The sequence below is a fragment of the Grammomys surdaster genome, unplaced genomic scaffold (genome assembly GCF_004785775.1).
Source record: "Grammomys surdaster isolate TR1022 unplaced genomic scaffold, NIH_TR_1.0 67, whole genome shotgun sequence".
Lineage (NCBI taxonomy): Eukaryota > Metazoa > Chordata > Mammalia > Rodentia > Muridae > Grammomys > Grammomys surdaster.
In genome coordinates this window covers 809,530-825,137 of record NW_021604569.1, presented here as the reverse complement: position 1 = coordinate 825,137, position 15,608 = coordinate 809,530, and the positions used below count along the sequence as shown (strand labels likewise).

General features: G+C 44.7%; 1 protein-coding gene across 3 annotated transcripts in view; it reads right to left on the bottom strand.

The window, feature by feature from the left end:
* Sptbn1 (spectrin beta, non-erythrocytic 1) overlaps nt 1–15,608 on the bottom strand; it is a 123,756-nt gene that overhangs the window by 36,513 nt on the left and 71,635 nt on the right. For all 3 annotated transcript variants that reach the window (XM_028777985.1, XM_028778002.1, XM_028777993.1), the window contains exons 4-15: nt 14,725–14,816; nt 12,291–12,371; nt 11,860–11,975; nt 9,918–10,030; nt 9,033–9,220; nt 7,405–7,522; nt 6,360–6,518; nt 5,475–5,777; nt 3,867–4,020; nt 2,355–3,225; nt 2,131–2,268; nt 598–1,354 (exon numbers count right to left, since the gene is read on the bottom strand). In XM_028777985.1, the coding sequence (XP_028633818.1) occupies nt 598–1,354; nt 2,131–2,268; nt 2,355–3,225; nt 3,867–4,020; nt 5,475–5,777; nt 6,360–6,518; nt 7,405–7,522; nt 9,033–9,220; nt 9,918–10,030; nt 11,860–11,975; nt 12,291–12,371; nt 14,725–14,816 (3,090 nt within the window). The remainder of the gene's footprint in view (nt 1–597; nt 1,355–2,130; nt 2,269–2,354; nt 3,226–3,866; nt 4,021–5,474; nt 5,778–6,359; nt 6,519–7,404; nt 7,523–9,032; nt 9,221–9,917; nt 10,031–11,859; nt 11,976–12,290; nt 12,372–14,724; nt 14,817–15,608) is intronic.

Below are 15,608 nucleotides of genomic sequence, written 5' to 3'. Positions count from 1 at the left end.
CCCTCTCTTCAGACAGACTGTAACCCTGACAGTGGCAGTCCCTCTATTCTCTCTTCAGACAGACTGTAACCCTGACAGTGGTAGTCCCTCTATTCTCTCTCTTCAGACAGACTGTAACCCTGACAGTGGCAGTCTCTCTATTCTCTCTTCAGACAGACTGTAACCCTGACAGTGGAAGCCATCTGCAGCTGCTTTTATTCTTCTCATCTTTGCTTTGTATCCTTGGGTGAAGTTCTTGATCTTTCTAGAACAAAAAATAATCCCCCAAAACTTGCTCACTGTATTCTTTAAATTGGGCCCGCACCCCGCAGAACGTTGCCTAACTAAATGAGAAGTTACATAGACCTCAATGGTAATTACCACAGAACTACCATACTTTGGAAGGCAAAACAACTTCCTCAGAAATGTTCAATCCTAGGTCTTTACATCGTGAGGGGTTTCAATGACATGAAGAGTAGGGGGTGGGAGGGCATCTGTTTCAAAACAATACATCTAACTTCATACAGGCATGGCTTAAGCCTGCTGCTTAGCCAAGCTTCCAACATCAGCCAGGGCCTGTTTCACCAGGATGGCAGCCAGGTCCATGTGGAGCATTACCTGGTTATTGAGAAAGGCTTCGGCTTGTTTCGTGTCCCTAAGGAACTGCTGGTAGGCATGGGACTGGGACAGGAGATTTTGCCTATTCTCCCACATTTTGTGGAGCTCATTCCAGCCGGTGTCCAAGGCCTGCAACCGCTGTCGCAGAAACATGTACTGGGCATCAGTCTGTCCCTGGGTAACCATCTCGCCCATGTCCCGCATCTTCTGGTAGTCTTCCTCGTAATTGTCAATCTCATTTTTGATATTCTCGTGCTGTGTGAGAAGCTTCTCTGCCTCAGTCAGGGTGTTAGGCATGTCCTCTGAGGCGATAGCAGTCTGGGTCCTGGAGAGCCAAGACTGGAAGTCATCCAGGTCCCGCAGGAACTGCTGCAGCTTGCTGGCCTCTCCCAGTGAGGCCTCTCGGTTCTTCAGGGTTGTCTTCATTTCCTCCCACACGTCACTGATCTCGGCCAGCCGAGACAGGATAGCTTGAGCCTGGTCAGGGTGCTCGGACTCCAGCTTCTCGGCTTCTTTCTGCAGGTCACTCAGCTTCGCCTCAATGGCTACCAAGTCTCGTTCCATGCCGGTCAGCTTGCGCTGCAGGGCCATGACACCTGCCAGGTCGTTGCCAAGGTCTTGGGTAGACTCGATGACCTTGGTCTTCTCCCGGATCCAGGATTTGGTCTCATTGCACTCGAGGTGGTAGTTCTGGATGCTCAGGGCAGACAGAAGAGCGTCCTTTTTCCTGTCCACCAGTTCTCTGAACTGACTCCACCTGTGAACACACACAGTACCATGAGAAGGGACACAGAATGCACGGTGGAGCCCCAGGCGAGCGAGCGGCCAGAGTGCAAGCTGCCTCACTTTTCTCCTTCCCATCTTTCTCTGGCTTTCTCTGTTTTTACTTGTGTGTTTTTAAATCATGTCACCCAGTGAATGTCAATCAAATGGCTCAGTGCAGCGTAGTGAACAGTTAGGACACATCTGTCCCACAGAGTCTAGTGACTCGTTTATGCCTGTTGTACTCATCATACACTTCTCAAAACTGCTGCTGCTTCTCAAAACTTCTCAAAAATTTCCCCAAACCAAAGACTAATGGTAAGCTTTTGAATAACCAACTCAAATATGTCTGCTCCACAGAAAGACAGGGACGGGGCGGGGGTCTTCCCTGATAACTGAGGCTTTCTTCAACAAACCAAGCTTCATTACAGAACCCTGCTCTAGACTTCAACTTAAAGGTACAACTCGGGTTCTATCTTGCTGTCTGTCTTCCACCATACTGGGTATAGATCAGCAAGGCTCTAATTTTAATTTGGGGAGAAGTTAGGTGACTTTGACTCATGTCCTGAATAATGTAACCTCACCCTAAAAGTTGCTTCTTGCAAAACATGGATGAGGATACTTGGAAAAGCAGGTGCCAACACCATGACATCCATGCTACAAGGCCAGTGAACCTGTGCAGGAAACTCCAGACAGCCAAGCTGGGCAAGTACCCTCACCCTCACCAGAGCCTCTTGGGGACAGCAGGGACACTGCTGATGCCATGCGTACCTCGTGTTGAGTTTGTCTTGCTGAGCTCTGATTTCCTTTTCACTGGGATGGCCACTGTGCATCAGCTGCCGTGCAATCTGGTTCACCACAGCAACCCGGGAAGCCTGGTTGTTCATTTCTGGTTCTAGGCTCTCAAATCTGAGAAAAGCAATCAAAAGGGTAGTGACTTCAATGGCTTATGTTTCAGTCCACAGCCTCGGCACCCAGGGAGTAACTTCACTCACCTGTGCTGGATGACTTCCAGGTCCTCCAGCTTCTCTGGGATCTGCATGTTATTGAGCCACTGCTCCTTCTCATCAATCCAGAGCTCGCAGGCATCAGCCTCACTGAACATCTTGTACAGGGCCAGCGTGTCTTGCAGAGCCTGCTTCCTTAGCCGTGTTAACTCTGCCACCTCCTTGTAGCGCTCCTCAATTCCTGCCAGCCGGCCCTTCACCTCTGGAGACTCTGCATGTGCTTGTGGAAGGGCACTGGCCTGCTCGTGCAGCGTGTCAATAGTGGGCCTGTAGTTGGTGATCTCTTCTGCTACATCTTTATGCTTCTTGACCAGAGACTGTGTGGAGTACTCATCATGGCCCACATCACTGCTGGAAACGATCTTGAGTATATCTAACATCCAAGCGTCAATGTCATCAGCATCAGCCTGGAACTGGTGCAGTAACGAGGCCTCCTCTAGGCGCTTCTTCCTAATGGCTGAGAGCTGCTCCAGGTTGGCCCACTGCTCCCGGATGTAAATGATTCTCTCTCGGATCTTTTCTGATCCGAAGTGCTCCTCTGCAATCATGTCTTCACCTTCTTTAATGGCCTGCTCAAAATGGCCACTACGGCCGCTCATCTCATCCTCAAATGCCCGGTGCTTGCTCAGCAGGCGCATGACACTAGTCAAGTCTTTCCCGTAATCATCAGAGGACAGGATCTTTTCCTTCTCCCGTATCCAGCCTTCCTCTTCTGCCATCTCCCAGAAGAACTTCCAGAGGCGACGGGACTCTTCCAGGCGAGCCCTACGCTCAGCTGCCAGCTGACAAAGCTCTTGATAGCAGAACTCCATGTGGGCAACACGGTCTCGGATTACCTGGGGGTCGCATGGCTTGTAGCCTGTTTTAACACCAAGGAAAGGACGCTGAGTCTCCAACAGCTCCCTGCTCATTTCCAGACAGTAAGCTATGCACCATGTTCTAGCTTGGCTCCAGTCTAAGCAGTGTCACGTAAAAAGTACCAGGACACTTGCTGAGCTCCTGACTAGATACAACAGGAAGAAGGGGCTATGACAGGCACTGCTCTTTTGGCCCAACTGTAGACAAAGAGATCACTTATAAATCAAGAAAGCACATGCATCATATGGAAGCAAGCAGCTGTGCTTACTGAGTTCTTAAGAAGCAAGGCCCAGTCCTTCTCAGCATCCCCAACAGTATGTGACTAGGTGTCATCGCTGTGAGAGCCACCACAGTAGGCTGTTAGTGCACATCTTTAGTGAGCACAGACTGGAAACACCTTCACTGCCAGAGGCCAAAGCTCTCAAAACCAGATAGCATTTGAAGGAAAATATGTGTCTATTTCAGAAAAAGACAGTGCTGAAGTATTAAAAACAAAACAGTGCACTGACACATTATGACCTGGAGGCAAACAATCCTGCCAGAAACCATGAAATGGTACAGTAACTTACAAGTCCCATTGTCACACACAATGGAGATATTTCCATTGTTGAGGTGACAATGCCTAAAACAGTCCATTCTTACCTTCCCCATCTGTTGCAAACTTCTGGGCAGAGGCATTCACACCTCTTACACGTTCTGCTTGGATTGCAATGTCTGCTTCAACTAGGGCATGCTTCTGCAGCAAGTCTTCAACACCAAGCAAGTGCTTGCCATAGTCTTGAGACAGCAATAGCACCTGTGTATGAATGGCAAGAGAGACGACACCTGTGAATACGACTGACGTCAGTGTATCACAGACTTAGCATCCTTGCCGTACCATCCCTCTGATTTGTCATGGGCCACCTTTGGGCAAGACAATGCCAAATAAGTCAGAAAAAAACAAACATGAGACCTAGATCAGGAGAGACACAGGGAACTACAGACAATGTCCCTAGGCAAAAGCAAGTAAAATTCACATTAAAAACACAGAAGGGGAGTCCTCTTAAGGGACTCTTCCCCCAAGAGCCTTTATGCTAGCTATATAATCAATAGGAGAATCTACCTAACAGCTTGTGTGCCGCATCTTTAACCCAACAAGGAGGCCATGGTCAGGTGCCACGTCTTTAACTAGTAAGGAGACCACAGTCAGGTACCACATCACTGGAATTTTCTTGTTCTTCATTCAACTTGCAAATTTTTCTCCCATCTACCATTCCACATCATCCTCAGATATAATTTCTATTTCATTCATAACAGTTCTTAGGAAACTATGTTAACCTGAATTATAGACTGCATATTATGATTTATAAAGTGAACATTTCTATTTTAAGAAGTCAAAGATCAAACCTAGTAACACTGTAAGTGTGGGGCAATTGCAGAGGGGAACTGAGTCATCAGCTGATCTTGTCCCTCTGTCACCACAGCTCAAGAGGCAAGGAACAGGTAAAGACTGACATCCAGGGGCAGAGTTCTCTTATATAAGAAACAGTGTTCTTAGTAAAAAAGAGGATGGTCTGAACACTATTCTCTTCTGTTCTGAGGGATAAAGTCTTCCAGCTCAAACACTGCTCTATAAAGATGGTTCCCTGTGGTCTGCATCAGAAGAAGCCAACAGGCACAGGGCTGTGACACAATGGTATCACTCTAGGCCGTAAGTGCCAGGGATAGAAGAGAAAGCCCAAAGCAGCACTGCAGCCATTATCATCCAGCCCCACAGCAACCGGTACACGTCTTACCACACCCCAGCATCTGAGAGCACCGAGGCAGACTTAAGTACTGGCTCCATAAAAAGACAAAGAAAGCAGGTTTGAAGGGGAGGAAGTGATACAGTACTAGGATCTGAATTCTAGCTTCCTAGCTGCCGGGCCTGTGCTTATCACCACCCTCCCATCTGCACAGTATCACTAATATACAGATCACTAAACATATTAACAACGAAAAAGAAAATCACAATGAGTCTTTACACTGGTATATACTTAAGATCGAGCTAATCGCTGCATCAGATCTGGGCTATCAGGTGGTCTTGTTTACAGCGTTTCCACGGCGCTCATCTCATTTACGTGGTGAGCTAGCCAGCATTGTAGCCTCAGTTTGGCTTTGCAGAAGAGCATACTGGAGAAAGGGCACTAGTGCATGACTCCCTCCCACAAAGAAAAGGTCTGACTGAATCAGTTCTGGCCTCCCTGCTTTCATTTTTTGATCAAATGTTACCTTCATTTCATCCATCCAGTCCATAATATAAAGCATTTCCTGGAATATCTTTTGCAGTCCCAGGTTCATCTCAAGACGTTGTCTCCTGGCCCTGAGCAGTTCCAGCAAGTATTCCCAGAGCCGGATGACATTGTCCTTCCTCGCTGTGATCCGCTTGATGTCATGGTAGTTCTCTGCTTCAAGCTCCCTGGCCACAGCCACCACAGCCTGAACTCGTTCTTCATACGCAGCGATGTCTGTCTCAATGGCCTCGTGCTTTTTGGTGGCGGCCTCAACTGCGGGAAGGTCAAATCCGAAGTTGTCCTACAGAGAGACAGAACAAAAAGGAAATGTAAGTCATCTGAACGGGGTGTTGTGGGGGCGCAACCCAGTGCATAAGCTGACTCTGCCACTGGTTTCTCACTGCCCTAGGGCCCTTACAAACTCCTGGTTGAGTTCAGATGTGTCTCTAACAGTACATATCCTCACTTTGCGGAAGGCCGACCACTTGACTTAAGATCCTGAAGTAGGGAGGACTTTGTCAAGCCAAGAGAAAGAAAGTTGCTCTTGTATTTCATGACCAGTGTCAATGCCTTGAGAGGATGGTTGGTCAAACTCTGAGGGAAAGAATGAGGGAAACTTAAGCTTACATGAATGTGAACGATTCACAGTCACAGGCTCTGAACAAACTGCTCAAGGTCAAGTCGATGACAAGTTAGACAAACAGACAAGAAAGTATATCAGAAATTGTAAACATCCTCTTTGTGCAAGTGGAAGTGATGGCTGGTTAGCAACTTCCCAATACTGAGCGTTGTTAGGTGCTGTCCTGAGCTCTAAGGCCTCTCGGGGAGGGCTAGCACTGCTTGGCTACCTCAGAAAAACTTGCGTTAGTAATTTAGACAGAACCTGAGACACAAGACGCTGGTTTTCGCTCAGCCATGTCTCCCTCATAGCTGCCTTGCGATCGAATCTGCGGGCGAGTTGTTCCAGTTTTTCCTGTCGTATGAGCTCATTCCGCAGAGCCAGTTCTCTCTCATGTTCTGCTTTTTCCAGTCTTTCCCAGGCCTGAAGAAGTTTAAAAAAAAAAAAAAAGCATGTTTGCCTGCAACATTCAAGGAGCTGTCCTTGACTACAGTAACAGCTAGTATTTGTCCAAAGCATCGTAGGACTTGACAGGGAAACTCCATTTCCACCCTTGAGAAAAAGATGCTTTTCCCCCTCAGCAGAGCCTCATGGGAACAGACTCTTGTGTTCAGAGATCCTGCCGCAAGCTTGGAAACAAACACTTTCCGGGTAAGGAGCGACGTAACGACATCTTCTAAGAAGCCCTCATCATATAAAAGAAACAAACCGACTCTCATTAGCCAAACATATTAGGGATCTCTAATTTGCTCCACCAAGAGCCATAGTTTAAAAAATTCACATGCTCCAATTTTTCTTTAAAAATCCTGACTGTTCACATTAAATTCACTCCCAAAAATGTCAATCTTTTAAAAAAAAAAATCTTATCATTGAATGCTCAAAGGATTCTGGGTGCAAATGAACAGTTCTACATTTTTTCTAAGTTTCATGTGGAAATAATAGCCACAGTACAAGTCTGTACTTGCAGGCGTGCGAGGCACAGCCTCTATGTCCACAACCCGCAGACATTCCAAGCACGTGGAATCAGACCCAGTTCCTCTCTATGCAGTTGAGTGCTTCCCATAGATGAGCATCTGGGTAACAAGGTAAACTGTGAGCCAGGGCTGTTGACATAGTCTTAACACTGCCAGCAGAGCTCCCATGGACTGACTATTACAACTCTTTGCTGGACCTTCTGCTATTCCTACCATCTACAGGGAGATGCTGGAGTGATCCTGGCATTTTCCTGCCCTCCTAAATAATCAAGCAGAGAGAACTTCAAGCCTGCTGGATAGGGGGACCAACACATGAGCACACAGGTCAGCTTCACCTTGTTGATATCAGAGATGAGCTTCCCTTCTCGGGGCATGTAGACCTTCTGATTATTAGCTCTCATCTTGCTCTGAATTGTGAAAAGCAGCACCTCCAAATTCCCCTTCTCAGTAAACCTGAATAGAGAAAACCAGCCATAATCATTACTGTGCCTTTTTCCTTCAAGACCAAAAGTTCATTTATTAGAGAAAAACATACTTCACTTAGTCATGAAATTTTAAAATCCTTCTCTTAAATCTGTATGTACCCTGGGACAGCAGCAGGCTAGTCACTGGTCTTTATGGACCTGGAACTGCAGCACTGCTCTGTTGTTGTCAGGACTGATGGGTGAGGCCATCAAGGGAACAAAGAATTCTTACTAGTAACCTCAACCAAGGTTTAAACCTTATGCCCTAGACCAGTGGTTCTCACGACCCTCTTAGGGGTCGAAAAACCCTTTCACAGGGGTCACATATCAGCTATCCTGCACATTAGATATTTACATAAGAGTAGCAAACTTTACAGTTATGAAGTAGCAATGAGGATAGTTTTATGGCTGGGGGGTCCCCCACAACATGAGGACTTGTATTCAAGGGTCTCAGCAACAGAAAGGAAGGGTGAGAACCACTGCTCTGGACCATGGACTTATTTCAGAGAGGTGGATAAACAAGTCAGAAAATGTCTAACCTAAATTTTCAGTGAGTTTCAAAGACCTCTCTCAACAAAGAACTCACAACTGAATTTTCACAAGAAATAAAAGGACTTACTTTGGAAGTACAGTGAACAAGAAATAAAGTCCATAACCCTTACTTATATTAAAATACTAAACTCACAAATTATATGCAGGGGCTGGAGAGATGGTGTAACATGTCAGAGCACTTGCTGTGCAAGTGTAAGGAGTGCAGTTAGACCTATAGCACTAGCAGTAAAAGCTGGCGAAACTATGCTGCTGACTGCAGGGAGGATCACTGGCAGCACCGCCCTTCAAGTGAATAAGGGCACCAGACACCCTCCTCTGGCTTCTGAGTATGCACACAGCTATACATTTCCAAACATATACAGGTGCATACATCACATACATTTGAAGAAAAGAAAAAAAATAACTTTTTTAGGTAGCAGAACTTGATCTCAACTGATATGCAATGATTAACTGTCTTTACTTAACACAATATTAATGTCAGCACATGTTTGATTACAGGTTATTTTATCAGATCTGTCCAGGGTCTTAAAACATATACTATGTATCAATATATACCCTGACTTTTCTTTTTTTCTTCAGAGGCATGATCCTGCTATGTAGTCCCAAGTAACCCTGAACTCAGGATCTTCCTGAAGTGCCCTACATGTGGGAATTACAGGTGTGTGCTAGCACACCTGGCTTCATTGTGTTGCTTTTCTAAAATCTACAAAGCATCGCACACAAGGGTTTTGAGAAGAACTGAGGACTGGTATCATTTTTGGGGTTCACACATATCCTGAGTGTCAACGGTACAGACTACTAGACAGGGCCCAGGCAAAACATGATATATAACAAGTCTCAGCAATCAGGCAAGAAGGACAACAGGCTACCAGGAGGGACACTGAGTTAACAGATGAAATCACGTCTGCTCCCATACTAACGACAATACATTACACTCTGCCTCTTACTTAGGTGGTTTCTCCACTGTGCGGTATGTGTTGAACGCCTGAAGCTGCTGCTGGACCCCGACCAGTGAGTTAGCAAATTTTCGGTTGTTTAGGATGATGATGGTTTGCTCGATCCACTCCAGAAGGTCAGAAGCAAGTGACTCGTACTTCTCAATCATTTTCTCTGTTTCTATAGCATTATCAAGCACCTGAAATGAAGGTTAGAAAATGGATACCCAGGTGTCACCAGGCAAGGAACACACATGCTGCAAACATTTCCATGTCTCTCTCTGTCTCTGGTCACACACACACACACACACACACACACACACACACACACACACACACTTACTTACTTAATGGCCAGCTTTCCTGTGGTTCTGCTCCTGGACAGAAGCATTTTAACTTAAGTGCAAAAAGGCATGCAGTCTAGCCTATTGCCTGTGAGCAGTGGCAGCCTAACACAACTGGAACTGGTTCTGAAGCCACTCAACCCCCAGGGAATGACTATGATGATTTCTGTAATTCCTACAAATGCAAAGAGACCTCTGGATTGGGGGGCAGGGGGAGAGCGGGTGATATCTGCCTACACGAGACGAAAAAGACCTAAGACTAAAGGCTTTTAAAATCATGGCCAGTAGGACTTCCTGACCAGGGTGAAGCCAATTTAGTTAGATTTTCAACAGTGTATTTCCTGTGAAGGATGACAGGAGGTTTGTCTAAAATCCCTCCTCAGTTCCTTTCCAGAGATTCCCACCACCACTCAGCTTCTCATTACCTTTGGGAAGACAAGGGTTCTACTACTGTTAAGTAGTGTTTGCTACTGGCCAAGTGGAATCCATAGAGAACAAGGGCTCACTCAGAAGCAGTGCAGGAGGCGCGCTCTGATGTATGTGAGACGCTCACCTTTCCTATGCGCTTTCCTTCCACAGCCAAGGCCTTCATCTTGGAGAAGTAGTGGTAGTAAGTCACCACGTATGTGATGATGGACTTCTCATCAGGGTGGTCCACACTGATATCTGCAAACAGAGGGCTTCACTCAGAGTGCTACACATCAGGCTGCCACCCGGGCAGCAAAAGCAGCAACAACACGTCAGCATCACTTAACCATCCAGCAACTTCTTAGTCTTTGAAAATTCTGCCATCACATAGTGAACTGCCCAACAGGGAAGACAGCACACCACAGATTCATTTAGCACATGAATATACACGAAGGCCTTCTGTAGAAGGCTCGTTTGTCTCCTCACCTTACTCTCAACCCCTGACACCAAACTGGGCTGTGGTTAGACACCACATCTCAGCCCATGGCACATTCATCTCTGGACAACTTTGTCTCCTTTCACCCGAATCCAGGCAGTGACAGATTTTAACGTCACACATAGCTCAGGCCCTCCTGTTCACACAAAAAAACTTAAAACAACGGCTTCCTCGCTGGGCTTCTCTGTTGCCCCACTCCGAAAGTCGAACACAAAATGATCTTTAGCGTGAGCACAGTCCCTTTAGTTCTTTTAACCTTGATGCAGCTTCTCCTCGCTTTCCCCTTCCTCTCTTCAAATGTTAATCTATGGACACATTTTAACTGATAACCTTTGTAACACTGGGCCACTAGTGATCAAGGTCAAAACCACAGGAAACAAGACATCAAATGCTATTTTTAGCTCCAGTCTTGTGACCTGAAAAATATCAGTCTCCCTTTTATACTCCCTGAAGATCAGAAAGATTAATGAATGGTGTTAATAAAAAGTCTGTGTGTTAGGAGAAAGGGAAAGAGGTTGGCTGTACAAATACAAAGGGCTAGCCCTAAGGAAAACAGCTCACAGCGAGGAAGGAGTTAACTAAACATGAAGATTGATCATAGCTCAAGGAATTTTAGCACTCTTTTTACATCAAGAAATCACTTAATAGCATAAGATAATTTTATCTTGGCTTCCTGTAGTCTTACCCACTGGAGAACAGCAAGAAACCAGCTTGGCAGCCACATGACCTCAAGATGCCCTTGGGGTGATCAACTTCCTCTTCTAGATTTATAAGAACTTTAAACTTTCATACACAGATTTTTGTCTCTAATATTTGCTTACAGCTGAGAGGATCTCTAAGTCTCTAGCATTACAAACTAAATAATCCCTTTATAATTTAAATATTTCTCAAAATTAGGAAAAGTTCTTCTGAAATCCCACCTTGTAATGGGACCTAGAAATGAGGATTTTTATAGGCTGTCCCAGAGAGGGCAGCTTGGTCATCTGAAGACAAGCTTTGGCTACTGCAGGGACCCAGATCCTAGCAGTTAGCTCCATACAGATGAGATACAGTCCATTGTAAGAAAACTGTGCCTCTGTCTCATCTACCCACACATCCTCTTCTTTATTTAAGCTCCAGCATCCTAAGAAGGCCCGTGTTCTCAATCTTACTTACTCTCAGCATACACGTTCTCACGAACATCAGTCAACAAGCATTCACTGAGTGCCTATGCTAGGCCTTCTCAGTGAGCACAGGTGCTAAGAAGTCCAAGGACAGCCTGCAGGGGGAAGGCCACCCTCTTCCAAGGGGTATTCTTTACACCATTCGCAGAGCCCCTCACTCCTCAAATGCCTGTTTTTCCGGCTTTTTACTTTTGTCTGTGCCCTCTCTCTCACCCATCTTCAAAGCCTGGTCAAATGTAACTCATTCTATACTGTTAAACCCTCAACTGTTGCCATAACTGGAATTTTAAATTATCCTTCTACTACTTCTTTTGATAATTCTCAAGGCATACCATACACACAGAGCACAGCAACACAAAGAAGACTTTACATTAACCTTTCGATGCTAGAGATGTTCAAGTCCCACCTTTCATATCTCAGATCCTTACCTTCAGGGTCTAACAGTTTAGTGAGACCAAGGTGCTGCTCTGCCAGGTTAAATGCATTCTGCAGATTGTAGTGTGCATTAGATTTCTTCAGTTTGTCAAAATCTATCAGGTCAGGCCTATAAAGAACGACAGTGGAACATAAGAAACATTATGCCTTGGAAACAAATCAAGTGTCTAATGAGACATGATAATTGCTCCAGAAATGTTAAAATAATCACTGAGTAGAGTGAAATTACAATATTATATAATCATCAGACAATGATACATGGTTTTTGAATAATGAACTCATATACTCTTCCTAATATGAATGCAGAATTACCACTATAGCACAGTATCCAACCCACGGACAGGAGATAGCACAACTCATCCAAATCTGCCACAGGAAAAGGTGCTCTATCTCTCTACTGTTACCACGGTTTCTTCAGACTTACCGGTGTTTGTGTATCAGTGCATTGAAGGCCATGCCATCTCTCCAGCTAGTAGTGAAATTGTGAATGTTGACATTGGGGTACCTGTCAAAGACAGAGCACAAAAACAAAACAACAGAATTACTAAAGGTTTATGCCTTTGCTAAAAGCTTTAAAAATAAATAAATAAATAAATAAATAAGCAAGCAAGCCTGAGCTTAAACAAAACAAAACAAAACCCATGTTCACTGTTAACTCAAGGCCATATCTCAATAACAACAATTACGTCTGAGCATATGTCCCCTTAAAAACAGGTTGCTGTGGGGCTTGAGAGATGGCTCAGAGGTTAAGAGCATTGACTGCTCTTCCAGAGATCCTGAGTTCAATACCCAGCAACCACATGGTGGCTCACAACCATCTATAATGGGATCTGATGTCCTCTTCTGGTGTGTCTGAAGACAGCTACAGTGTATTCGTCATATATATTAAATAAACAAACAAACAAACAAACAAAAACTTTTTTAAAAAAAATCAGGTTGCTGTGAAATAAAAATAAATAGCTATATTTCTTTACAACTGCTTGGTAATTCAATTCTCTTAGATGTGAACTGTGTTCTGAATTTTCAAACAGTATCTTTACTCAGGAAAAAGTGACCATAACACAGAAGCCTTTTGCTTCCTGTGGCTTTGTACTCCACCTGCCAGGGCTTCAGGCTCCATCCTACTGGGATCTGAATTCATACAGAACTGAAACAAAGCTGGCTAGACTGCCCAGTCATGTGATACTCAGTTCTCTGTTTTACATATAGCACTTAACTGGATAGATGATTTATAAAGGAAGAACTTTTCTAGAAAACTTTTCTGTTTCAAACTGGTCTCTAACGAGTCCCCTGTTTTATACCACATTGTATCTGTGGTTGCACAAAGGTTCAGACATGCTTTCGTCTGCTTCACAGACTACAGCAGTGATTTTCAACCTGTGGGTCACAGCCCCTTTGAAAGCTCCATGTCAGATATCCTGCGTATCACATTATTTATGATTCACAACAGTAGTAAAATTACAGTTATGATGTAGCAACAAAAATTATTTTTCCCCCTTCCCTTCTCCCTCTTGCTCTGGCCCCACTTGCAAGTACACTGTCGCTGTCTTCAGACACCCACAAGAGGGCATCAGATCTCAATGCAGATGGTTGTGAGCCATCATGTGGTTGCTGAAGTTTGAACTCATGACCTTCGGAAGAGTACTCAGTGCTCTTAACCACTGAGCCATCTCATCAGCCCATCGGCAAAAATTATTTTATGGTTGGAGGTCAGCACAGCAGGAGGAACTGTATTAAAGGTCACAGCATTATAATGTTGCTGGGAACCACAGGACTATAAGCTCTCTCTAGTTCCCATGCTTAACATTCATTGCTTACACCTATGAATAAGGTAGAGATATTTTGAATTTTTTTGCATTCATCTATCTGGTTGGGTTATGGTTTATGGGTATCAAGAGGATACCTATGGGAATGTGTTCTCTCCTTCCACCTGGATTCCTAGGATCTAACTCAGATCATCAGGCTTGAGGCCAACTCCCTTTACAGCAAGTACCCTTAACCTGCTGAGCCATCTCACCACCCCCAAGGTAAAGTAGTTTTAAGAGTAACTCACTAATTAACCTGATAAAGAACTGCTTCTTATTAAGAACCAAGGACTCTGAAATAATTTCATCAGCACTTTACAGGATTTAAAAATACATATTTTATTCAATTTTATTTATGTATGCGTGTGTTTTGTGAGTTTATGAGCATCGTGTGCCCACAGAATCCTGAGGGTACAGAAGTTCCAGCAGCTGTAAGCCACCAGTGGTGGGAGCTGGAAACAGAACCTGTCCTCCAGGAAAGCAGCAGGTGCTGCAAAGTTCTGAGCCAGCTTTCCAGCCTCATGTTACATGTTTGGTATTAGCTGAATTCACACAATGTCAATAAACAACCACAAGCTGCAGTTGTGTAAAAGTATCTCCAAACTGGGTTTCAGTGGAAAACCAGGACAGGTTTACATAATAACAGCGTCTAGGTTTGCTGAATAACGTTCCCCACGTGGCAGGAATTCAAAAGAAGAAAACTCCCAAATGCATTTAAAAAGATATCTGGGTTTGATTCTTAGAAATGCTCCCAGAATTTTATAATTTAAGATCTAACAGTCCGTGGAGCTTTCCTGATAAAGAGAATGCAGCTGATTGAGGAACTAAGATAGGTTCAAAGTATAAATCACAACTCTTTCCATTCTGACAGACAGCTCTGATATGTCACATACCAGCTGTTTATGTGGTAACAAGACATCTCAGCAGAAGCTATAAAAAGACACTTGTCAGCACCTTCACAGTTATGCTGAGAGGGAACTTAATCCTGGAGGACACCTAGTGCCCCGTGTGTTAATCCTGGAGATGCTGCGTGTCCTTCTAGTGCACACTCACCCAGCTGTCTTCATCTGGCACCACAGCAGCAATGCATCCTTAGCTGACTTTTTTTCTTTGTTATCTTCAGTCTCCACACTGATATCCTGGATCTAAAGTTTAAGAAGAAATATCTGCCTGAGAAAGGAGAACAGGTCTGCATTTCTATGAGACAGATCAAAAGTCCTGTCCTGCACACTACCTGCTCTTCAAGTCAGTAAGAACGGTCAGGATCACCTTAGATTCTCCAGAACTAGGTTTCCGACTCTACATGCAAAGCCAGAGGGATGACTGGTTCCAGGAGTGCCTCCATAGCTCCCGTTGAGATGCCATGTATGCCCCGGGGCCATCTTTGAAACTACAAGCTAGTGGGTGGCTTCTCAGAGAAACCAGAAAAGTATTTTGCTGAGGACAAGGTATATATCATTTTCCATAAGACAGACAGAGCCTGTTAAACGCTATGCTCTCTATTTTTTAAGTTCACAAGTTCAACATTAGACATTGTGATGGTTTGTTCATGCTTGGCCCTAGGAGTGGCACTATGAGAGGTGTGGCTATGTTGGAGTAGGTGTCACTGTGGGTGTGGGCTTTAACACCCTAGTCCTAGCTGCCTGGAAGCCAGTATTCTGCTTGCAGTCTTCAGATGAAAATGAAGAACTCTTAGCTCCTCCTGCACCATGCATGCCTGGATGATAACAGACTGAACCTCTGAACCTGTAAGCTAGCCCCAATTAAATGTTGTCCCCAATTAAATGTAGCCTTGGTCATGGTGCCTGTTCATCGTAGTAAAACCCTAACCAAGACAGACATAAAGCCTGGTATAATGGCACCAAGGTCAAACTAAATTAGTTCTTTTTTTTCCTTCCTTCCTTCCTTCCTTCCTTCCTTCCTTCCTTCCTTCCTTC